The sequence below is a fragment of the Pseudophryne corroboree genome, chromosome 4 (assembly GCF_028390025.1).
Source record: "Pseudophryne corroboree isolate aPseCor3 chromosome 4, aPseCor3.hap2, whole genome shotgun sequence".
NCBI lineage: Eukaryota > Metazoa > Chordata > Amphibia > Anura > Myobatrachidae > Pseudophryne > Pseudophryne corroboree.
In genome coordinates, this window is record NC_086447.1 from 906174771 (window position 1) to 906200676 (window position 25906).

General features: G+C 46.9%; 1 protein-coding gene across 1 annotated transcript in view; it reads right to left on the reverse strand.

Annotated features, from left to right (window-relative positions):
* LOC134910651 (calpain-13-like) overlaps positions 1-25906 on the reverse strand; it is a 162646-nt gene that overhangs the window by 28748 nt on the left and 107992 nt on the right. The window contains exons 14-20 of the mRNA XM_063918938.1: positions 20635-20703; positions 19452-19494; positions 15726-15788; positions 14257-14314; positions 13303-13373; positions 11589-11657; positions 9166-9244 (exon numbers count right to left, since the gene is read on the reverse strand). Of these exons, the coding sequence (XP_063775008.1) occupies positions 9166-9244; positions 11589-11657; positions 13303-13373; positions 14257-14314; positions 15726-15788; positions 19452-19494; positions 20635-20703 (452 nt within the window). The remainder of the gene's footprint in view (positions 1-9165; positions 9245-11588; positions 11658-13302; positions 13374-14256; positions 14315-15725; positions 15789-19451; positions 19495-20634; positions 20704-25906) is intronic.

Genomic DNA, 25906 nt, shown 5'->3' on the forward strand with positions numbered 1-25906 from the left:
GGGAGCGCCTGAAGCGCTCTGAGCAGCGGCGGCGGCCGGAGCAGCGGCGGCGGGCAGACGGACTGTTTAGCGGCCAGTAGTATGGTGCGCCAGCGGTCTATTAAAGAAACGTTGTCCCCACACAGCGGGGCGGCAGCGTGAGCTGACCGCCCCGACCAACATACCTTGACTCCTGCTTGTGGTGAGGCTCCGACGGGGCTTCTCTGCAAGCGCCGGCCAGCCTGTGTGCAGGATGTCTGTCTGGCTGTGAGGGTGCTCATTTAGTGAGGACCGACACGCCACAGCTGCTAGTAGCAGCTTGCACTATCCCTGACCCTGCCTTTTGGAAGGGGGAAAGGGATGTGTATGAAAAAGAAATATTAACTAAAAAAAATAAAAATATTCAAAATAATTGTGGACCAAGCCACAGAACCTGTTGCTACGTCGAGCACAGAAAAAACACTGAGGTACTCTGGGATATGGAGGGGTGGAGTGTTCTAAATTTAAATATTCAGTGCCCTGTTCCTATGGAGGCCGTCCATATCCCAAGAGTACTCCAGTGACCCCCTAGTGGATGAAAAAGAAAGTAATTTGCCTGTTGGGTTTGATAACCATCAATTTGCCTACAAGCAAAACAGGTCCACGGAGGATGCTTTGTTATCTGTGGTTCACTCTTCCGTCAGTCATTTAGAAGGGCCAAATACCTACGTCAGAGTGCTTTTTGTTGATTTTAGCTCAGCTTTTAATACCATCCTGCCAGTAGCTTTGATATCCAAACTGAAAAATTTGGGATTGTCTGTGATGTTATGTAATTGGATTTTAGATTTTTTAAACAATAGGCCCCAACAAGTGAAAATGGATAATTTAATGTCTTCTGTAATCAAAATCAGTACGGTGTGTTTTAAGGGGATCCGGTCTGAAGATCGGCACTGTCTAGGTTGACAATGTTTAGGTCGACCACTATTGGTGGACAGTCACTAGGTTGACATGTTTTCAAGGTCGACAGGGTTTCTAGGTCGACATATTCTAGGTCGACAGGTCAAATGGTCGACATGACTTTTTCTTTTTTTTTTTCTTTTTTTGAACTTTTTCATACTTAATGATCCACGCAGACTACGATTGGAACGGTAGCCTGTGCCAAGCGCAGCGGTAGCGGAGCGAGGCACCTTGCCCGAAGCATGGCGAGCGAAGCGAGCCATGCGAGGGGACACAGTGCACTAATTGGGCTTCCCGGTCACTGTACGGAGAAAACACCCCCAAAAAATGAAAAACTCATATCGACCTAGAACATGTTGACCTAGAAACCCTGTCGACCTTCAAACCCTGTCGACCTAGTGACTGTCAACCTATAGTGGTCGACCTAAACATTGTCGACTTAGACACTGTCGATTTAATGATCCACACCCGTTAAGTCCCCTTTTATTTTCTCTGATTACCCATGATTGCATTCCCCAGGGTAATACAAATTAGATCATCAAGTTTGCTAATGACACCACTGTTGTGTGGCTCATCTCGGACGGTGACGAGAGGACGTACCGTGATGAGGTAGAGGCCTTGGTCAGGTGGAGCAACAGCAATGGCTTGGTCTTGAATTTGAAAAAAACCAAAGAGATGATTATGGATTTCAGAAGCCAGGGGAGATCTGAGTTGGCTCCTTTAACTATTGAGAACTTAACGTTCGAGCGAGTTAGCTATGTTAAAGTCTTGGGCACTGTTATTTCAGATGATTTGTCTTGGGCTATTAATATTGTATGTATTGCAAAGAAAGCCCAGCAGCGCCTATTCTTCCTTGGGAAACTGCGGCCTGCAGACCTATCCAGGGCAAATTTAGTTAGGTTTTATCGCTGTGTAATTGAAAGCATGTTGACCTACTGTATTATAGTGTGGTATGGTAACAGCACCAAGGGTGAGCGGAAGTTATTGGAGCGTGTTGTATGCACAGCTATGAATATCATTGGCTGTGAGCTTCCGTCAGTCGATGATACAGTATCTATGTTGATTACTGCCTCCGTAAAGGATAAAGCATTGTACAGGATTGTTATCATCCTAACCATTGCATCTCCTCCCTTCTTCCTTCCGGTAGACGTTTCAGGTGTATTATAACGAGAACATCTCGTTTTAAGTACAGTATCTCTTTCCATCTGTTATTGTTCGTCTTAATTTGACCGGTGATTTGTAATGGTTATGTGAATGTACCAGATCTTAATTTCGTTGTTCTTTTTAACAATGACAATAAAAAAAATAGGATTTTGGTACTTACCAGGTAAATCCTTTTCTTTGAATCCATAGGGGGCACTGGAGTACTCTTGGGGATATGGACGGCCTCCGCAGGAACAGGGCACTGAATATTCAAATTTAGAACTCTCCACCCCTCCATATCCCAGAGTACCTCAGTGTTTTTTACTGAGCCGAACAGGAGCTAGAGAGGTTGACAATGGAGAATTACATATAACATAACGGACAACAATAAAGTTGAAACATAACGTTACTGACAACTAAACAGTTGACACCATAACCAGCACTTGATAAATTGAACCAGTCGGTGAGAGTGTGTTACCATAAGATCCCCTGAACTTACCACAAACCAGGTAAAACTGCTCTGGGTGGGCGTCCAGTGCCCCCTATGGATTCAAAGAAAAGGATTTACCTGGTAAGTACCAAAATCCTATTTTCTTTTTCATCCACTAGAGGTCACTGGAGTACTCTTGGGACGTACCAAAGCTTCCCCCGTGGGCGGGAGAGCTGTTTGGCACCTGGAACACTAGGCGGCCAAAGCTAGATGCTGATGCCGCAAACGTATCAAACTGTTAAAAGCGCACAAACGTGTGCACTGAAGACCATGTAGTCGCACGGCAAAGCTGCGTCGCAGAAGCTCCACGACCAGCTGCCCATGAAGTTCCCAAAGAATGTGTGGAATGAGCTGTTACTGATGTAGGCGGCTGTAACCTAGCATGAAGGTAAGCCTGACATATGGTCAGTTTTATCCATCTGGATAAGGTCAGCGTAGAAGCCGGCCAACCCATCTTGGCAGCATCATAGAGAACAAACAACGTATCCGTCTTACGAACAGTATACGTTCGGAATACATAAACGCGCAGTGCGCGTACCACATCTAAAGTTCCTGAATCTCCTGTTAACACAGGAACTTCTATTGGTTGATTGATGTGAAAAGATGACACAACCATTGGTAAGAAAGCATGAAACACCAAATACGGTGAGCAAAATTGTTTTCCAAGCGAGAAACATAATATCCACTTGTTGTAAGGGTTCAAAATATGAAGACTGTAAGAAATCTAAAACCAGATTCAAGTCCCATGGCGCTGTAGGTGGAACGAATGGAGGCTGTACTCTTAGGACACCTCTGCAGAAAAGTGTATACAGACGGCAATAGAGCCAATCGTCTTTGAAAGTAATTTGACAAAGCAGATACCTGCACTTTTAGTGTAGATAAACGCAGTCCTCCAGCTAACCCAGTCTGTAGAAACAACAAAAGACGGAATAACTTGAAAGATGATGTCAGAAACTTCCGAGCTTCACACCAACCTATATAGGCACGCCAAATACTGTAAGAATGAGCTGCCGTAACCGGCTTCCTAGCTCGTAACATGGTTGGTATAACCGAATCTGGAATCCCTCTTCTTAAGAGGGCGGTCTCAACAGCCACCCCGTCAAACGCAGCCGCGCTAAATCGGGGTAAAGGAACGGACCCTGTTGTAACCGGTCCGGACGTAGTGGGAGCGGCCAAGGATCGTCTGCGAGTAGTCCGCGGAGATCCGAGAACCAAGCTCTCCGAGGCCAATGAGGTGCCACTAGTATGACTGTGACTGACTCTCTTTTGATTCGTTTTAGCAACAGAGGGAGCAGCGGAAACGGTGGAACCAGATATACGAGGCTGTGCGGCCACGCGATTGTGAGAGCATCCACCGTCACTGCCTTTGGATCTCGCGTTCTGGACACATACTGGGGCGTTTGGTGATTGTGGCGAGATGCCATCAGGTCCACTTGAGGGTAACCCCACCTCTGGATCAACATGTGAAACACCCCTGGATTCAATGCCCCTTCTCCTGGATGAACAACCCGACGGCTGAGATAATCCTCCTCCCAGTTGTCCACTCCCGGAATGAAGACTGCCGACAATATCACTTGGTGATGCTCGGCCCAATCGAGGATTCGAGCTACTTCCCGCATTGCCATGCGGCTTCTCTTTCCTCCTCGTTTGTAGATGTACGCGACTGCCGTCGCGTTGTCTGACTGCACCTGGACAGGCTGAGACCGGAGTATGTGCACTGCTCGTCGCAGCGCATTGTAAATTGCCCGGAGTTCCAGGACAGTTATAGACAGCAATCTTTCGTGATCCGCCCAGAGACCCTGGAGCTGATAATTTTGAACCACAGTTCCCCAACCTCTGAGACTCACGTCCGTCGTTAGAATTATCCAAATCCAGGCGCCGAACCGTTTCTCTGCGGTTAGATTGTGTACTTTGAGCCACCAGAGAAGAGAGACTCTGGCCCGTGGCGACAACCGCACCCTGTGCTGAATCTGCAGATGCGAGCCCGACCACTGTGCGAGCACATCCAGTTGAAAAGGACGTGAGAAATCTTCCGAACTGAAGCGCTTCGAAAGCCGCCACCATTGTGCCTAAGAGGCGAATGCACAAATGTACCGAGACTGTGCGTGGCTTGAGCACTAATCCTACCAGATGACGAATGATCTGTACTTTCTGTTCTGGTAGGTAAATTCCCTGATTTACCGCATGGAGGGTTATACCTAGGAATTGCAGTCGGTGAGACGGAATCAGATGTGATGTCTTGAAGTTGACAATCCAACCGTGCTGAACTAGTACATCGTACGTCAGCAATGCATGTAGGACGAACATCTGTTGAGACGGAGCTTTGATGAGCAGATCGTCCAAGTACGGAACTATTATCCCTACCAGGGATCTGAGATGTTTCGTGAATACCCGAGGCGCTGACGAGAGGCCAAACGGTAGAGCCTGAAACTGGTAATGGTTTTGCCGTATTGCAAACCGCAAGAACCTCTGATGAGGTGGCCAAATCGGAATGTGTAAGTACGCATCCTTGAGATCCAGCGCAATCATGAATACCTGTGGCTCTAAACCTGCAATTACTGACCGCAGAGATTCCATCTTGAATCTGTAGTAAGTGACGTACTGATTGAGGCCCTTCAAGTTCAATATTGGCCTGACCGAGCCATCCGGCTTTGGTACCTACAAACAGACTGGAATAATAACCCTGACCTTGTTGGTGTACAGGGACCGGAATCAAAACTGCTGACTCCAGCAGGGACGGAATGGCAATTTGCAGAACCGCCCTCTTGTCGTCCGACACAGGCAGTACGGTCTTGAAAAACCGCAGTGGCGGGAGACAGTCGAACTCTATCTTGTAACCTTCAAACACTAAATTGCGGATCCACCCATCTGTGGACGTCTGGAACCACGCCAAATGGAACGTCTGAAGGCGTGCTCCCACAAGTGGAGATCCAAGATGGGCTGGGAGTCCGTCATGCCACTGGCTTGTCGGTGACCTTAGCGCCTTGACGACTGGCGTCGGTTTGTTGGAAACCACGCCCTCGACCTCGTCTACCGGGCATGGCTGGTCCTCAACCACGGCCTCGAAAGGGCTGAGGCCGAAAGGATTTGAACGCCGGGCCCAAGTATTTCCGTCTAGGTACCGTTGGAGGCAATGGTAAGAAAACCGACTTACCTCCCGTGGCCTCAGCAATCCATTTGTCCAATTCAGGACCAAACAACTTCTCGCCACCGTAAGATAACGCCTCTATACCGCTTTTGACCTCCGCCTCCGCTTGCCAAGAGCGCAGCCAGAGTGCTCGTCGTGCTGTAACTAGCGACGATGAAAGGCGAGAAGTGAGCTGTCAGACGTCAGTAGAAGCTGTACATAGATAATCAGCAGCTTCCCAGATTTGATCAGCGAGAAGTATAAGGTGATCCATGTAGGGCAGACTTGAGTTCTGTTATCCATACCATCAGCGCCTTAGTAACCCAAATGCCAACCAACCCAGGTCTAAGCAACACTCCTGCTGCTATATACATGGATTTTAGCATAGCTTCTATTTTACTGTCTGAAGGGTCTTTAAGCGTAGTATCGTTGGTACTGGTATGGTTAATTTCTGAGTAAGTTTAGACACAGATGAATCCACCAATGGCGGATTCTCCCATGTAGCTGTCACAGCCTCTGGAAACGGGTAACTAGTGCGAGGTATAGAAAACCGTTTATCCGGATTCTGTTGCGTTTCCAGTAACATCTTATTAAGAGATCCCGAAACAGGAAAACACATCGGAGTCCTCTGCCGTTTAGCAAAGACGACTTCATTATTTGTCAGAGGCTCCGCAGTTTCCGTAAACTTCAGAGACTGATGCACCGCTCGGATGAGATTATCAATACCTGGGCTGGCAAAATCTTCACTATCTGACTGCTGTCTTGCGCACTGAGGTCTGGCCGAGAATCATCAGAATGCAACATAGCAGAAACTGGTAAATCATAAGACAAATGAAATTTATCCCTACTACCCAAAATGGACTTGGATTTTTGGCAAGGCTGAGACCCCTCCGGTAGTTCTAGCGATCTCACCCTAGACTCAGATCTTGCCGCTTCCAGCTCCTGTCGAGCGGCGGCCAATTCTGATTGCAATCCAGCCATGACATCCGCTAGCGCAGCCCATGGCGGGTCCGGGGATGAAACTGGTTTTGAAACCGGAGCAGAAATTGTATTCGTAGCTTAATCCACAAAACATACTGTACATGTGGTATTGTTACAGACATTGCAGGGAAACTGCTTTTTTGGTTTTGCTGGTGCCTTACTCATTATGCAGACAGACAATACAACACAATACACAAAGACAGACAACTTGCACGACTCAGTAAAATAGTACTAAGGTGTCTCTATATATATATCTGGCCAAGAGCAGTGCACGTGGCCACTACTATATGAAACCTGATCCCAAATTCCCACTAACACCCCTGCGCCTCCGGTGGAGTAGAGATGTAGCACAGGAACGTTCTGGAATCACATCAGGAAGACAGGAAGCATGGTTAAAATGGCTGCCATGCCTCACAGCGCAGGGTATATTGAACAAGTGCAGCAAACCCGGTAATATAGGCTTAACAGCCTATGTCATTAATGCTGTCACCCCCTTTTTGCAGCCCCCCGCTAAAGAGTATCCTTCCCCCCCTTCTGCTCCCTCCCCTGTGGCCCGTGTACCGCAGTCTGAGCGGGAGTTACTGGGGAGCGGGTCCGCGATCGGGTGCAGGGATCCGGGGAGCGCTGTAATGGAGAGCGGTCCTGCAGCGGCTGCCGGTGGGTGTGAGCGGCGGCCGGTGGGGTCTTAGCGGCGGAGGAGCGCGGCGCTGATCGGAGCGGTTGCCGGGGCGGCCAGTTAGGAGAGGCGGGTGCGGGTGCAGCGGCGCCGGCTCTGAACATTGTCCCCACACAGCGGGGCGGCAGCGTGCGCTAACCGCCCCGTCCCCCCAGCATACCTGACTCCAGAAGTGATGGCTGTGACGGGGCTTCTATCTGTAAGCTCCGTCCAGCTGTAGCAGCAGGCTTGTGAGCTGCGTGTGGCTGTGAGGGTGCTCTTTGCGAGGACCGACACGCCATGCGCTGCTCCGTGCAGCGGCACTATCCCGGACCCACGTTTTTAAAGAAACTGGTGCTTAAGTTGTAAAAAATAAAAATAAAAATGAAAAAAATATTCACAAAGTGTGGCAGCCCCACACCAGCCCTGTTGCTCCGATGAGCACAGAAAAAACACTGAGGTACTCTGGGATATGGAGGGGTGGAGAGTTCTAAATTTGAATATTCAGTGCCCTGTTCCTGCGGAGGCCGTCCATATCCCCAAGAGTACTCCAGTGACCCCTAGTGGATGAAAAAGAAAAATCTATCTATCATGAGGCTGCAAGTGAGGAGTTAGCTAACGGGTCCAAGTAAACTGCTGCAGGCTACAGTCCCAATTACAGATATTGGGGACTGCGGTACCCTGCGTTAGTTCACTTTGTCTAATGCAGAAGTCCCTGTTTGTAGATCACCTTGCTGCCTAGGATAGACATCTCTTAGCTCTCATTGACACCATTTCTGCAGTTGCAACATTAGAAAACCCACCATGAAGTATCTCCTGAATGGTAGGTGTAGTGCTTGGTCTTTGGTTTGTTGAGTGGGTGAGGGAAATATGGGGCACCTTCAGCTACACTCACTCTATGAAACACTCACTGAAGGATGTTCCATGAAACAGGCGCTGTTTGTCCAGGAGATATACACCCAGATGTAACTCAGGTTCTTATAGATGCTAATAATAATGCTCATTTTTCTATTTGACTTTGTACTTAGAATTCTGGGCGCCCCGCCACAGCCTAGGGTCTACCTGTGTCAGAGAACCAGACGTGTGTACTTTGTCACTCTTTGCAGCGACAGCCTCTGCTTGAAAATACTTGTAGTCAGGCCTATGTGGGGTAAGTAACTGTTTCCTGGGCATCATATTGTTCCCACATATGGATTCATTAAAGAGGAGCATTTGATAGGAAACACAATGACAAACACAATATGAGCCCTTCACTCGAAGTGGATTCATTCCGTTCACGGCGTGTTCAGATGTCATTGGGATCTATATGATCCCTCTTCATTAAGCCCCCATGGGAAACCTTCCTCTACAATCACCACATGAAAAGAAGTAGGAGCTGCCACCTGATCAGCCGCTGTCTCTCCGACCCCTTGTAGGGCGGCTCCTGCAGGACAACACTAGCTGATATTGCCGTCTTTCTAACACTGGGACACAGGTATCAAAGCTTGGAGAGAGATAAAGTGCCAACCAATCAGCTCGTAGCTGTCATTTCTCAAACACAGCCTGTAACTGACAGGAGCTGATTGGCTGGTATATTATCTCTCTACAAGCTTTGATAGATATGCCCCATATAAACGTCACCGTCTCGCACCTATACTGAAAGTAGCGTTTTTAAGAGCCGGACACATTGTTCTTTCTGTATGTATTATTAGTGGTCATGCCATTTCTTTGTTTTTCTAGCTAATCGCCATTATCTGGGGACCAATATTCTGTCTGTATACTGAATAAGATCCCTGGGTGGAACCAATACTGCTTTATGTGACAGATCCTATTTACAGTCTCTGAAATAAGACAATAAGAGAAGACAGAACATACCAGCCTCATGAACGGCCTTCTCTAAACCAAATCCATCGATAAACCCAGACTTGTTCCCGTCAATAGACCGGAAAATGTCCTGCAATACAGTATGTAACATACACATAAATGCAAATGTCTTTCATATACAGTATATTGTGTTGTTAGATAGATTGCAACAATCTGTTACATGTACAGCTGCAACATTTTATCTACTTTCTCTCCCCTACCTGCCTCCCTTCTCCTCCCGGCTCACCTGTGACCTCCTCCTGGCTCTGCCTCGGCCTCCTCAGGCCCACCTACCTCCTCTCCCCTACCTACCTGCCTCCCTTCTCCTCCCGGCTCACCTGTGATCTCCTCCTGGCTCTGCCTCGGCCTCCTCAGGCTCACCTACCTCCTCTCCCCTACCTACCTACCTCCCTTCTCGTCCTGGCCCTCCTGTGACCTCCTCCTGGCTCCGTCTCCCCCTCCTCAGGCCCACCTACCTCCTCTTCCCCACCCACCTCCCAGCCCACCTGTGACCTCCTCCTGGCTCCGTCTCCCCCTCCTCAGGCCCACCTACCTCCCTTCTCCTCCTGGCCCACCTGTGACCTCCTCCTGGCTCCGTCTCCCCCTCCTCAGGCCCACCTACCTCCTCTTCCCCACCCACCTCCCAGCCCACCTGTGTCCTCCTCCTGGCTCCGCCTCCTCCTCCTCAGGGTCACCTACCTCTTCCATGCACACTGAGCTTGCACAATGGCACATATCTGAGGGGTGATGACTGATCATCACCCATAGCCTTATATTCATCTGATCAAGGCGCAGCAGCTCCCCCAGCAGGTGAATTGCTGCGATAAGAAACTCTTAATTATCAGGTCTAAAACCCAATAAATAATAAATGTGCCTCTTTGTAACGCATTATTTTATCTATTTATATTGCACTAAAATATACTAATTAAATTGTTGGTGAAATGTTTTTCCTCAACTTTCTTTTCATATATTTGCCTAAAAGTTGGAAAAAACACCCAAGAACCTGTGAATGCACGCCTCCCGATATTGTATAGGATGAAAGGGGTGTATTTTGGGTGCCACATTGTATGTGGGGAAATTCCCTGTAGGTGACCCCAGGGCTTCTGAATCGCTCGGCTGCCCAGATTCCCATCCTCTACCCTTGAATCACGGCAACCTCGAGTGCATGCATCCACTCTCCATGATGACGTACCTCACAACTACCGACTCCTTGGACGGAAGGTAAGTCCCCTCAAATTGGTAAAGCTGAGGGTCTTGGAATCTTTGGGGCAGATCTATTAAGCCTGGAAAAGTGATGAAGCAGTGATAAACCAGTGATAAGTGCAAGGTGATAACGCACCAGCCAGTCAGCTCCTAACTGTCAATTTACATATTGGAGCTGATTGGCTGGTGGGTTATCACTTTACACTTATCGCTGGTTTATCACTTCTCCAGGCTTAATACATCTGCCCCATTTTTAGCTGCTGTTGTGACTCACCTTGCCCGTCCCCTATCTGTGCCCACACATAGTAGAAGTGGCAAATATCTGGGCAAAACCAATATTCAGCCAATCAATTCAGTTTTTCCAGCGGAACTGAAGCATTGCCAAACCTACCCCAACCATACACACAATGTAACTGTCGTCGCAGCTCTTTCTATAGATAACAAAGTGAATTTCCGTATACTGTGCGACCTAGCTTTCCATGGAACCGTGAAGCAAAATTGTGGCTGGAACTCGCCACCTCTGTGAGTTGTCCTATTGTGCTGTAAAATGTAATTTAGCTGTGACTTTGCTTGTGTCTTACTGACGTCACTAGATCTTTATAAATGTCAGTCTGTTCTCCAGAAATATCTTCAGCCACCGAATATGTCTGCCTCTGCTGTCTATAGATAGTCGACGGGCACTTTAAGGTGCTGACATGATGATTATTAGTCTTTAGTTATATGGCGCCACAAGGGTTCCGCAGCGCCTAGCAAACTACATAAAGAAATGAGCACACAAGAAAACAGATGGGCCACATTCATTCTTGGAGCAAGAAAACATGTCTGTCACAACATAAACATAAGGTATCCGGACTCCAGGTCGACAGCAAAAAGGTTGACACACCTTAGGTCGATGCCAATTGGTCGACACACCTTAGGTCGACATGGACAAAAGGTCGACATGGACAAAAGGTTGACAGGAACATGGTCGACATGGAAAAAGGTCGACATGAGTTTTTCACGGTTTTTTTCTTTTTTTGAACCTTTTCATACTTAACGACACCAAAAAAACATAAAAAACTCATGTCAACCTTTTTCCATGTCGACCTTGTCCCTGTCGACCTTTTGTCCATGTCGACCTTTTGTCCATGTCGACCTAAGTAGTGTCGACCAATTGACGGCGACCTAAGGTGTGTCGACCTTTCTGCTGTCGACCCTCAGTCCCAGACCCAAACATAAAGAGCTTCTTTTACCTTACACATGTTCAGACGTTTCCACAGACGGCCGAATTCGGTGAGGCTGAGTCTTCCATTTGCATTGAGCTGAATGTTTAGTAAAGTACAATACACAGTAAATGTCAAGCTTGTTGCACTGGCAGGGACTTGCTGCTAGATGGCGAACTAAATCCACTTAAAACTTTCCAGCAAACAGTGAATTTTCTGTGTATAGGCGGATGCAAATCCCAGATGGGCACTGGTATCAGGTACTGTGTAAATGGACTGGTACATTAATTGCAAGGTTTTACATTTTTTACCTGATCCAGAACAAGGAGCAATTTGCACCTGGGTCAGGCCACATTGCAATGCAAGGGTGCAAATACATTTACTGTTTGCTTGCTGAGTAAATAGTGTCTGCTTTTCATATAGTGAACAAATCCAGAGCAGCTTTGTGTTCACACGCAAGTCCCAATTACTGTGTCTTTCTGCCTCTTGTGCATCTGCCCCATCTGCAGTGAAACAGGGTTTTGCCCAGGTGCAAATTGCTTTTTTTTTTGTTCCTGTTTGGATTTGCTCCTAGTTCTGAGTCAGGGGGCGGCATGTAATGAATTCAGAGTTTGGCTGTCGTGCGGGATGCTGGCCAAACTGGGACGTATTCTTAAAGGGGTACTCATGTACAAGGCATGGTTTAGCCTTTCTGCAGAACATTGGAAGCTGGAGAGAAGAACACTGGTTGTTTACAGTGAGGCACATCTAGAAAAAGGGCATTGGTATATTTATAATAGGTGCAGGCTTCTTACCCCTCCGGAGTCCAGCGGCGGACGACAGCGCTGCAGACAGTAATCACCGGGAAAATGGCGCAGCCACCATTTTCTTAGTGATTTGCGCATGCACAGTAGAGATGTCCACGGTAACAAGGAGCTGGTGCCATGTTCCCGGCGCCCTGCGTATACGCAATAGGCTCCAGGGTTAACCTTTATGTTTCCAATTTACTGCGCTGCCCCGAATCATCCACCCCTCTCTGCGTCAATCGGGACACCCCTCCTAACAGTCTCAGCATTTGATACTTAGGCCCCCATTTATCAAGCCTTGGTGAGTGATAAATAGCACGGTGATAAAGTACCAACCAATCAGCTCCCAACTGCCATGTCATAGGCTGGTTTGAAAAATGACAGTTAGGAGCTGATTGGCTGGTACTTTACCGTGCAATTTATCACTCTCCAAGAATTGATAAATCTGGGCCTTATTATGGGGTATATTTACTAAGGTGTGTTTTTTTAGAAGGGGAGGTGTTGCCCATATCAACCAATCAGATTGTAGCTATTATCTTCTAGGAGCAGCTAGATCAATGTTAAGTGGAATCTGCTTGGTTGCTATGAGCAACATCTCCACTTCTGAAAAAACCTCACTCCTTATTAAATACACCCCTATGAGCCAAATGGGCCAATTTTGGACGCATACGCATTAATCGTGTAGAATGTCGCGTATCACAAACGTGTGCTGTACTCCGGCCACAGCTGGTGAATTGCATTTCAGACCCGCCCCCCTCACGTTTTAGAATTGCCTCTTTACCATGGATGAACTGTAATTAGCACATTTTCCCTATTTATTCAGCAAATTTAGGCAAATCAGGATCGATTTGCAAATTAATTCGCTGATGATGAATTCCTGGAAAGGGCCAAATCGCATCACCCATAACTTTTAATGAAGCTGCTGAAACAGATGAAGGGCTGCTACAACAAAAAGATACATCCATCAGCATTAATATTCCCCGGCAGGAATCCAAGGTGAATTCTTCCCTGTCAGCAACGAAAGTCTGATCTGAAAATTAGGAAGCGAAAATAATGACTTGATGGAAGAAAGCAGAAATGATTTAACAGCAATTCTTACACACACTGGAGTTAGCAGCATTGGGGGTAATTCCAAGTTGATCGCAGCAGGATTTTTGTTAGCAGTTGGGCAAAACCATGTGCACTGCAGGGGGGGCAGATGTAACATGTGCAGAGAGAGTTAGATTGGGGTGGGGTGTGTTCAATCTGCAATCTAATTTGCAGTGTAAAAATAAAGCAGCCAGAATTTACCCTGCACAGAAACAAAATAACCCACCCAAATCCAAATTTCTCTGCACACGTTATATCTGCCCCCCCCCCCCCCCCCCCCCTGCAGTGCACATGGTTTTGCCCAATTGCTAACAAACTTGCTGCTGCGATCAACTCAGAATTACCCGCATTGTCCGGCCCCCACAGCCCTGGGGGGTGGAATATATATCCCTACACCTTTCAGTATGCGTTAAAACCATGGATTCAATGCTTACATAATAAACAATGTTTTTTTTATTTGTAATGTACTAATAAAAAGCTTTATTTTCTGAAATAATTTGTGTGAGTACTTCCCAAATACATTCCTGTCATTGATGTTTGGGAGTTACCAGCGGAAACACTACCGAAACAGGCTCAGCACAGGGGGTAAGATAAACCGTTGCGATGAAGGGGTTACAGATGTGATAAAAATAAAATGTGTAAAATTCTAAAGGGGCCGAAAACCTTTTCTAAAACCCTATAAATCATTTCAGCTAAAAATTCAGTACAGTGGAAAGCTGATATTGACTATACTTCATTCCAGATGACAAATATATTACAAAGTGTTAATTCATTGCTATGGACAGATGGAGGTGCATTTGTTTTCTGCGCTTGTTTCCACTTACCTATGAGGACTACATCGTTTAGGAGCTTCTGTAGTTGCTCTGCGTACATTTCTGAGCTCTAATAAAAGGGGAAAGCAGTGATTTAGGGCTGTCGTGTCTCATTCATTTAATTTTAGTCATATGTTGATTATGTATTTTGATGAATTGCATTCATTTATTTACTGCAAATGTTTAACTAAATAAATATATGCAAAATATTTAATTAGAAAACGTACAGTTCTGATTTTTGCCTTTGTTCTTATTTTCCTAATCTGTTTGTTTTTAATAATCTGATGTCTGTGGTCAGAGATTAAGGGGTTTACATATCAAAGCTTGGAGAGATAGATAAAGTGGGCGGAGATAAAGTGCCAGCCAATCAGCTCCATGACTGCCATGTTACAGACATTGGGCCAGATGCATCAACGCTTGGAAAGTGATATAATGGAGAGTGAAAAAGTACCAGCCAATCAGCTCCTAACTGCCATTTTTCAAACACAGTCTGTTACATGGCAGGTGGGACCTGATTGGCTGGTACCTTTTCACTCTTCATTTTATCACTTTCCAAGCGTTGATGCATCTAACCCTGTGTTTGAAAAATGACAGGCGCTGATTGGCTGGTACTTTGTCTCTCTCCAAGCTTTGATATATACTGCTGGCCGCTCCTGGACAAGTGGTAAAGTCTCCCAGAGCCAGCCTCCGCCCGCCCGCTCACCTCTGCACTCCCTTGCAACCACCCACAAAACCCTGCATCCACCTGCTTACTGAGCAAATGTGGGCGGGGCGATGACGCGATTGAAGCCAAATCATATCATCCTAGCCCCGCCGGGTGGCTCGCACCATATGTCGTATGACTGCTGGATGTATGAGGACACATCCGTACGTACACACAGAGCGGCTAATTCAGACCTGATTGCTGCTGTGCGTTTTGCACACAGCGGGCGATCAGGTATGAACTCTGCATGCGTATGCACCACAATGTGCAGACACGACGGTCGCAGCAACGGTGAGCGCCGGGCACCGACGGGATGGTGCGAAAAATCTGATTGCACTGGTGATCGCAAGAAGATTGACAGGAAGAGGGCATTTGTGGGGGGCAACTGACCGTTTCTAGGGAGTGTCCGGAAAAACGCAGGAGGGACCAGGCGTTTTGTGGCAGGATTCGTGACGTCAGCTCCGGCCCCGATCATCGCAGCGGCTGAGTAAGTCCTGGGCTGTGCAGAGACTGCACAAACTGCTGTTTGTGCAGCTCTCCTGCACATGCGATCGCACACCTACACAGCGAACTCCCCCTCTCCCTGTAGGCTGCGACTACCTGATCGCAGGGATGCAAAAAAACGCACCCTAGCGATCAGGTCTGAATTAGCCTTATAGTGCTGATACATACAGAGAGACAGGGAAAAATGATGGCATTAAAATACAAAACAAATGAAAAAAAAATCAAATTGAACCGTTAATAAAGTGACGTTCTCCGAGGATGTACCTGTACTCACCTGGTTTGCATAATAGGCAAAAACATTTTCATAGCCGCCATCTATATATTTTTTTAAAACTGCCTGAGTAGGAAACAAGAATATTAATTCAACATCAAGTATCAACATTAGAAGTGAATCTGCAAAAGGAGCAAACAAAAACATAAACCCACATAGGGGAAGATGTATCAAACACCGGAGAGAGATAAAGTGAAGCAGCATCTGTCATTTATATAGCACAGTGGGGCAGATGTATTAAGCCTGGAGAAGTGATAAAGCCGTGACAAGTAGAAAGTGATAATGCAGCAGACAATCAGTTCCTACTGTAACTGTCATTTTTCAAACCTGTAATGATTGGCTGGTGCGTTATCACCTTCCACTTATCACTGCTTTATCACTTCTTCAGGCTTAATACATTTGCCCTAGAATTTGAAATGACAGTTACAAGCTGATTAGTTCCTTTGGGTATCTGCCCCACTTATATTTCTCTAAGGCTTGATACATCTACCTCCACAGTATTCGAATATTTGTTATAGGACCTCTGCTGAATAAGGGCCTGGTTCCTAGTCAAATGCGATTGCGATCCAACGTGAATCAGGCCCAGGATTAATATGAAAGAAGAGGCTCCGAGCTGTAAGAAAGCCAGTGCAAGCGTTTACTCTACCGAAGACTTGTGGTAGGTAATGTATATGCAGAGATATTTTACTGGGTAATTACTGAAGTTTTCCATCACTCCGATGTATCACAGTGACCTCTACAAGGTCAAAGAGTCCATTCATTCTCAGACAGCACTAATGAATAATTACAGAAAATGTAATTAACTTATTTAATTAATGGCACAGTGAAATAGTAGACAGCGGTTTGACCTCTCAATTACCTGAAAATCCACTGTGTTTAATGTATCTCTCTATTAATCTACTTTTTAGATGCAGAGATTCTATATGATGTCAATGTAGTATATATAGATAGATAGATAGATAGATAGATAGATAGATAGATAGATAGATAGATAGATAGGGATACAGTCCTTAGTTCGACCTCACTTAGGTTGACACTCAATAGTTCGACCACTATTGTCGACATGATTTAGGTCAACACCAGGAAAAGGTCGACATGAGCATTAGGCCGACATGGCAAAGGTTGACACATGAAAAGGTCGATATGAGTTTTTCACTTTGTTTTTATTTATTTTTACTTTTTAATACTTTACGATCCACATGGACTATCGCTCACCATGCGAGACACCCCGTGCACTAATTGGGGTTCCCAGTCACTTTACGAAGAAAATGACACCAAAAAAATCCTAAAAAAAACTAATGTCACCCTTTTTCCATGTTGACATTGCCAGGTCGACCTACCAACCTTTTTCAAATGTCAACCTACTGCCTGTCGACCAATAATGGTCGACCTAATGAGTGTCGACCTAAATAGGGTCGACCCAACAAATCCATAGATAAATATAAGATAGATAGATAGCACAAGCATTCAGTTTTCCTGGGACTGTCCCACCCACGGCTCAAATTGTCCCGCGGCAGAGGGGGGAGAAGATGGGAGAAGCGCACACATCACAGGAAAAGAGGAGAATAGATGCCATGCGCACGGCATCTATTCACAGCATCGGGGGAGGAGTCTTTCGGCAGCCCAGCAAATCGGAGAGTGCTGGGCACGCCCCCACAATGACGTGATCGGAGGGATCCCGCAGGGCATTGTTGACGATGCTCCGATCCTTTTTCAAAGCTCCATCCCCTTCCGGGAGCGCGGGTGTGAAGGGCTCCAAATGAGACCACTACACAGTTGGGAGGTATGTAAGTACAGAAATAGAAAGAAAGAGGGACAGTAGGTGGCGCTGTCTTATAAAAATTTAGAAATGGCCAGGAGCTGTTGCAGCCACCAACAGATTATCCTGCGCAGCCCATACAGGGACACAAGAAACACTGCAATGTTGCTGTACCGTAATTCTCGGCACTGTGCACCATGGCTGACAATTGAATTTGAACCCTTATTATAGTGCTCTGTCTTCCACAAGCTCTCTTGTTTACCATTTTATGAAGTTTAGACGCATCAATATTTCCCTGTGTGATTGAAGCTTGATTCATAAAGTACTTGCCAACTCTCCATGAATGTAAGGGAGACTCCTTGAAGTAGTAGCAATCTCCCTGACTCCCTGATTGCACCTTACCTTATATAGCTGTTATATACTTGGAAAAAAAATAATAAATTGGAGATATAAACAGTCAAATTGAATAATTTCCCTGCATTGGTTATATGGCACACAGGGGCCAATGTATTAAGCCTGGAGAAGGGATAAAGAAGTGATAAACCAGTGATACATGCAAGGTGATAACGCACCAGCCAATCAGCTCCTAACTGTCATTTTTCAAATCTTAATGACTGGCTGGTGCATTATCACCTTACACTTATCACTGCTTTATCACTTCGTTATCCCTTCTCCAGGTTAATACATCTGCCCCAATGATCTCTATGGCTACATGCAGTTGCAATCAAATAAGATTTCTCATGGTCACTTGAGAGTATGTATATATATATATATATATATATATATATATATATATACTGTATATATCACGTCTTTGACCACAAGCCTACCTGTATGTATAATTCTGTACACAAATACTTCACTATGTGCTAACATATCACTATATTAATGTCAACTGATAAGGAACTGGAAATAACAATCTGCACATCTTAGAACAAATTATTAAAAAGCCAGTAAGGGCCCTAAACAAATTAAAAGTGATTATACAAATTCCATTTGGTAAGATGGCATGCAGATGCTGGTCCACTGACTTGATGGAGAACTGTAGTGCTCAGCTAGTAGCTCACAATGTGGCTGATAGAGAGGTGGATGCAGTACACACAGCAGCTGAGTCTTTGGACAACAACAGCTACAGGCTAACTATTATTTGAGAAACTATACTGGAGGGACAGTAGGTGGCGCTGTGTCTTGAGCTGTCACTGAAAAGTCTCTCTTTGTTGTGTTAGTGAACTGTCCCATAGAATTGCCTTGTTAGTCCTCCATGTCATGTCATGAAGTTTACGTGCCCTGGTCACGGTAAAGTTTATGCAACAATCTTTCCCTGCGTATTTAATGCTTGAACAAAGAATTATATTCTAGGTCTGCACCCCAGAGGCAGGCAATGCAGTATGCCTGGAGATTATTTAGTGATTTCTATATGCAAACTGTCTGCAGTAATATGAACATTTACAAATGAGAGATTACTTATAAGATATCCATGGGAAATTAAGTATTTGGACACGGACAGTAACTTGCCCTGGGCCAAATGACGTTTGGATCAGGATTTTTTGTTGTTGTATGTATGTTAGGCTTCATGAGTCTGTAAAGTTTACAGTATGAGGGTGACATGTGAATCTGATTCTTGATGTTACCCCATTAGAACAGAATGACACAGCAAATACTGTCATCAGTCGCCTGCTCAGGACAGGGTGTTATAGAGACCCTACGGGTTAGCAGCGCTTTAGGCCAGACTGCTGTGCATGCAACTGTATTTGTGACTGTACGATTAATTATACATCGCCATCCTGCAGACGTAAAGGCAGCTCGTTCTTACCAGGCTGTAAATCAAAGTCTCCGGAAAATGCCATACCAGAACACGGCAGTGCGAGATTTATACAAGAAAAATGTTAGCTGGCAAAACCCTTAAGTTGGGCATTAGAACTTCTGACAGATATTGATAAAAGCAATTAAGGAGACGAGTATCCATTTACCTTTGGATTCGGAGTGTTTATAGTGAGCCTCGGGCCAAAGTCACTGGTAGAAAACCAAGCACAGAAAAAGTTATGGTTCAGTATAAAACATAAAGTTACAACTAAGCTTTTGTGAATATAACTGCGGAATTAAAGAATAGAGTAACTGCTTTACTGTTCTATATGCCACAAAGTCTACCATCTAGCATGACAAACTACGCCTAGGGTATGGGCACCCTCTCCTTTGGCTCTAGGACCCCCCTCCTGTGCACTTTCATCACCAAATACTATAAAGATAGAAGCTCGGAAAGTTTGCAGGGCCACCGAGAGTAATCTCTGGCCTTGGTGCAGCTTCTTCCTGAGCTCTCTCTATGCGGCTCACACCTTCTTCAGGTCACACACAGCCTGGGAGGGGGTGTGAGTACGTGGCCCAATAGGAAGCTCTTGACTGATTTTCCCAACCTAATGTATAATGTAGTTCAGATGGGACTGTGGCCCATTATCTATTCTATGCCACAACTGGGCATCCACGGTAGGCTGGTTGTTTTTATCCACCGCATCTCCCCCTTGGCGCCCCTGGAAGTGGGGACTGTAGATAAACGAGAGTTTTAAAATTTGCATACAAACTGATAATTAAACCTTTAGTGGTTTATCTATCATTGGTTGTGCAGTGTAGAGCACTTCTGGGCTCTTTTGAAGTTGGGACCCCTGCAACAATCCCGAATCTATGTGAGGTTTTCTCCCCCTGACCTGGATGCAGCCACACACTGCTGACAAAGGGCCCTGGCAAAATGAATATGTGCAGCCAACATATGATAATGCATCTAGGTGGACCCAGTGAAAAGTTTTGTGGGTCCCCAATTGGCAGTTGTAGGTAAGGCCACATCAAGACCTTGCTAAATTGTACAGACTTAGCAGTCTGGTGAACGGCAAAAATAGATGGATCACAGGGAAATCAGTGAATCTTCTTCCGTATCCCTCTTGTTAAATAGGAGGAAGCCACAATGGCCCCTTTTCTATGGCAATAAAATACAAATCTAACTCTCTCTGCACACGTTACATCTGCCCCACCTGCAGTGCACATGGTTTTGCCCAATTGCTAACTTTTCTGGTTTGCTAACAACTCTGAATAACCCCCAGTGGATGATATTTTTGATGCGTTATGTGATCCCATAAGGCAGGTGGTAATTAAGATGAAACCTACCTTAGTGCAGTGCTGTTTTGGTAAAGGGCCTGGCTGCCGTCTCTTTGCATTTCTTTGGTAACTTGATATCTAAAATGCAAAAACTATTGAGCTACTGTACAGACAGAAAACATGTCCTGCTTAGAATTTGAGATTTTGCAAGTAGAAAGGTGCTGTTAAACGGGTGAAGCCAGGCACGCACTTCCAGCAATACATTGCCTGATTCCAGTGCCAGATTAAGGACCGCATGGGCCTGGAGCTGAAATTTATGAAGCGCCTATAATATACTGTCGCAGAGGGTGTGACCAGCAACAGCAGGGTTGTGACTATGGGTAGAGCCCCTTATACACAATACGCCATGTAGAGCCCCTTTTATTCACGTTATGCCAGGTAGAGCCCCTTTCTTTTATTGACGTTATGCCAGGTGGAGCCCCTTTTATACACGTATCGCCAGGTAGAGCCTGTTATACAAACTGCACCAGGTAGCACCTTATACACATAGCAACAGGTAGCCCATTATACAAATTGCGCTAGCTAGCCGTCACTCACCATTCGGCGCCTGTGGTCCCCCGGCTCTATGTACTTGTCATACTCCAGCGATGGGGTGCAGGCAGCGTGAAGTGGCCAGGATGGGGGGCGGCCGGACGGAGCAGGAAGTGGTGGGGAGCACTGTGGTGCAGGCAGCAGACGGGTGCTGATGGAACTGGCAGGGGCCTCAGGCCGCAGTGACCCAGGTGCCCGCCCTGCTAGCCCACACCTAAAACCGCCACTGGCAGGATCCCGAGCTGGACGAGCAGCGACCCTCCCAACACTCCAACGCTGCTCCACCCAGTGCACATAGTGCAGCCGAATGCACATGGACTGAGCGTGCATAGACGTGCAGATCACCCGCCTGAGCATAGCCTCCAATGTGAGCAACCCAGAGTCTGTGCACGCAACCACCCCCACCCACTCCCTACACACACATTCTGTTTACCCAGTCCCTACACACACACACACACACACACACACACACACACACCCTGTTCCCCAGTCCCTACACACACACACACACACACACACACACACACACACACACACAGCCTGTTCCCCAGTCCCTACATACACACACACACACCCTGTTCCCCAGTCCCTACACACACACACACACACACACACACACACACACACACACACACACACACACACACACAGCCTGTTCCCCAGTCCCTACATACACACACACACACTGTTTCCCCAGTCCTTACACATACAAAGGGTGGTCTTCAGTATGCCGACTGTCGGGATCCCGGCGCACAGTATACCGGCGCCGAAATCCCGCCAGCCGGCATACCGACACTTTTTCTCCCTCGTGGGGGTCCACGACCCCGCTGGAGGGAGAATACAGCCACCGTGCCCGCAGTGTGGCGAGCGCAGTGAGCCCGCAAGGGGCTCATTTGCACTTGCCACGCTGTTGGTATGCCGGCGGTCGGGCCGCCGGCATACCATACTACACCCCATACAAATACATACACACAAAAAGCCTGTTTCCCCCATCTCCCCCCCCACACACACACACAGCCTGTCCCCTCCAGTCACCATACACACACACTCAGCCACCCTGTTCACTCCATTCCCTACACACAACTCCAGCCTGTCCCTTCCAACACACATACCCTGTTCCCAACAGCCCTCTCACTCTCCCCCGTTTTCCCCAGTCACTGAGCTATGCAGACAGAGCAGGAGCAGACAGACCAACCAGGAAAAGTCGGGGGCGTGGCCTAATCACGGACCCGTGACCACGCCCTCTTGGGGGGGGGGGGGGGGCCTACCATTTAGCAAGCACCACTAGCCGGGACGGCAGAGGGGTCACAGGATTAGACCAGCGGCTAAGTCACTGTTACCCTGCGTCCCGGGCCGGCAGGCAAGTACACCGATGGCTGCTGCTGTTGTACCCAGTGGAGGGGAGGCATGGTGCCTGTGTGAGATCATGGTGCAGGGGAGGAGCAGAGAAATCTTTCAACGCAGGGAGGATTTCTGAGGCTGTTTAGTGCTGCTGACGTGCTGTAATAGGAAAAACATTTTATCCTGTTACCAGCAGCAGGGATCCTGTGGGCCTATTTTGATGGGGAGGCCTGGAGTTGCAGCTCCATCCGCCCCATTGTTAATCCGGCCCTGCCTGATTCTGTGTCGGGCCGGCTAATGGCCGCGGCAACCTGCTTACTAGCTTATGTTAATGTGACAATCCGCCTGTGTTTGTTACAACTGAGCACATAAGTCGCCCGCCACACCCGTGACACTCCCACTACACAGAACACGTGTGTTTGTAAAGTTGTCATCCAGATCCACGATAATTATGAATAGAGTTGGGATGATGAGCCTAATTCAGACCTGATCGCAGCAGCAATTTTGTTAGCAATTGGGCAAAACCATGTGCACTGCGGGAAGGGGGGGGACGGGTACGAACAAATGTAACATGTGCAGAGAGATTTAGACGTGGGTGGGTTATTTTGGTTCTGTGCAGGGTAAATACTGGCTGCTTTATTTTTACACTGCAATTTAGACTTCAGTTTGAACACACCCCACCTGTGTTAACTCTCTCTGCACATGTTACATCTGCCCCCATTTGCGTGGTTTTGCCCATCTGCTAACAAAATTGCTGTTACGATCAGATCTAAATTAGGCTCGATGCCGTTCAGTACCTCCTACTGTGCACCGTGGCTGGAGTGGGAACTGGGAACGTCTTACGACATAATGGGGTCAACCGAATTAGTTGCAGCTATATGCACCTATGGCAGCGTGCTATAGGGCTGCGTACAAAAATCCATGAGTCTGGGATGAAATTGGGCTAGCGTTTCAGTGCTGTTGCAAGGGCAACTCACCCCTCCCCCCCCCCATCCCCTTCTTGCTTATAATTGAGCTGACCCCAATAATAATAATTATTATTATTATAATTACTATAATCTGCCAGCAAAATGCTAACATTATGTGGCCTGAATAAGGCAAGTACTTCACAAAACTGTCTTGGAAATGTTTCTCATCTCTAAATCAGACGAATGGTCACATTTTTTCTATAATTTGCTTGAATTATGATACATTTCATTTAAATTTTGTTTGATATTACAGGCAGAAAGAAGCAGAAGCAATGATACGTTGTATTTATCCATGATACGTAATTCTTTAATCTGAATTTCCAACCAGAAAAATCAATCCTGATCTGCTACACACAAATAGATGAAATCCAAGCGAATTCTAAACTTTGAAATAAGGAATTTGGGGTGTACTAAAGCCTTGGAGAGAGATAAAGTGAATGGAGATAAAGTACCAGCCAATCAGCTCCTAACTGGGTCAGGAAATTCAGGTCTGGCAAAATTAGGCTGCCCGGGCCGGTGAAACTTGCCTCTGCACACCCAGAAAATGGGGGCAAGCGAGCCCCTGTTTTCTGCAACACGCTCTCTTCTAACCCCCAAACGGCTGCAGCTGTACTGAGTATGATGACGCAAGACTAGATCTGCAGATGACTGTGCGGCTCCTGCATAAAAACATTGGTCAATTGCGACCGATTAGCAGTTGCGTTCATATTTAAAACAGTCCCTGAGTCCTGAGTGGGGAGTGCAGTGGTGAAGCGTGGCGTGGATGGCACCAGGATATATAAGTGCACCTTACTACATGAAGGCACAATGTGTGGGTGCACCAAGGGGTTGAATGAAATAGATGGTTTCTCCAGGGGCGTAGCCAGAACTTTGTGAGACCCATGGCAACATTCTGAAGGGGCCCCCGTCCCATTGCTTCTAGAGAGACACTTCACTGCAGCAGTTGTTAATGTTATGCCCTGTAATAGTGCCCTAGTTCATTTTCTGACCCATAGTAGAGCCTTACTTACTGTTATGCCCCATAGTAGTGCTCTAGTTTCTTTTATGAATCGCAGTAGTGCTTAAGTTCCCCCTGCGTCACATTTCAGAGCGGCCAGTACACATTATGCCACACAGTACCCCCAATTCACATTATGGTATACTGGGCGGGATGTACTAAATGCAAAATGCTGTAAAGTATTTTCCTAATGTACTAACCCCCAGCCGGCAGGTCAGCGCCGCGGAGGGGTTGGCCAGCTTTTGACGGCGATACCCCATAGAAGCCTATGGGCTTCTCTCCGCAGCGCTGTGTGAGGGATCTGATCGTATCCCTCCCAGCATGCATCGCGCCTGCCCCCGTCATCCTGCACACATGCAGACTGACTCCCGAATCCCGGTAGTCAGGCAGCCGCTGGGGATCGCGGGGGACAGTTCTTATCGGAAGAGCTTTCCTCTGCAATGCTGAACGTATATGTAAGTACATATGCAATCAGCAACGTGGCGCTGGGCGGCAATGTGCATTAGTACATCCCGCCCATAGTGCTTCCCGTTCACATTGTGCCTCATTACAGTAACCTAAATGCCCTCCAGTTCATTTTATACCACACTACAATAAGCAGGGGCATACCTAGATATAATGCAGACACCAAGAAAAAAGTTTGAAAGGACCCCTATGTATCACCCAATGGCGAAATATTAATATAACGCATGTAACTGTGATAGGAAAGGTGGCCCCTCTCAGCTCTGGGCCCCATAGCTGCTGCACTCCCTGCACCTATGGTAGCTGCACCCTGTATATAACACATGTAACTGTGACAGGGAAGGTGGCCCCTCTCAGCTCTGGGCCCCATAGCAGCTGCACTCCCTTCTCCTATGGTAGCTACGCCCTGTATATAACACATGCAACTGTGACAGAGAAGGTGGCCCCTCTCAGCTCTGGGCCCCATTGCAGCTGCACTCCCTGCACCTATGGTAGCTACACCCCTGTATATAACACATGTAACTGTGACAGGGAAGGTGGCTCCTCTCAGCTCTGGGCCCCATAGCAGCTGCACTCCCTGCACCTATGGTAGCTACACCCTTGCATATAACACATGTAACTGTGACAGGGAAGATGGCCCCTCTCAGCTCTGGGGCCCATAGCAGCTGCACTCCCTGCACCTATGGTAGCTACACCCTGTATATAACACATGTAACTGTGACAGGGAAGGTGGCTCCTCTCAGCTCTGGGCCCCATAGCAGCTGCACTCCCTGCACCTATGGTTGCTACGGGTGTGGATTATTGTATCGACAGTTTCTATGATGACAAAGTTTGAGTCGACCACTATAGGTCGACAGGGTTGGAAAGTCGACAGGAGTTCTGGGTCAATATGGTCTAGGTCGACATGAGTTTTTCATGGGGGGTTTTTGTGTCGTCTTCTCTGTACAGTGACCAGGAAGTACAATTAGTGCACCGTATCCCC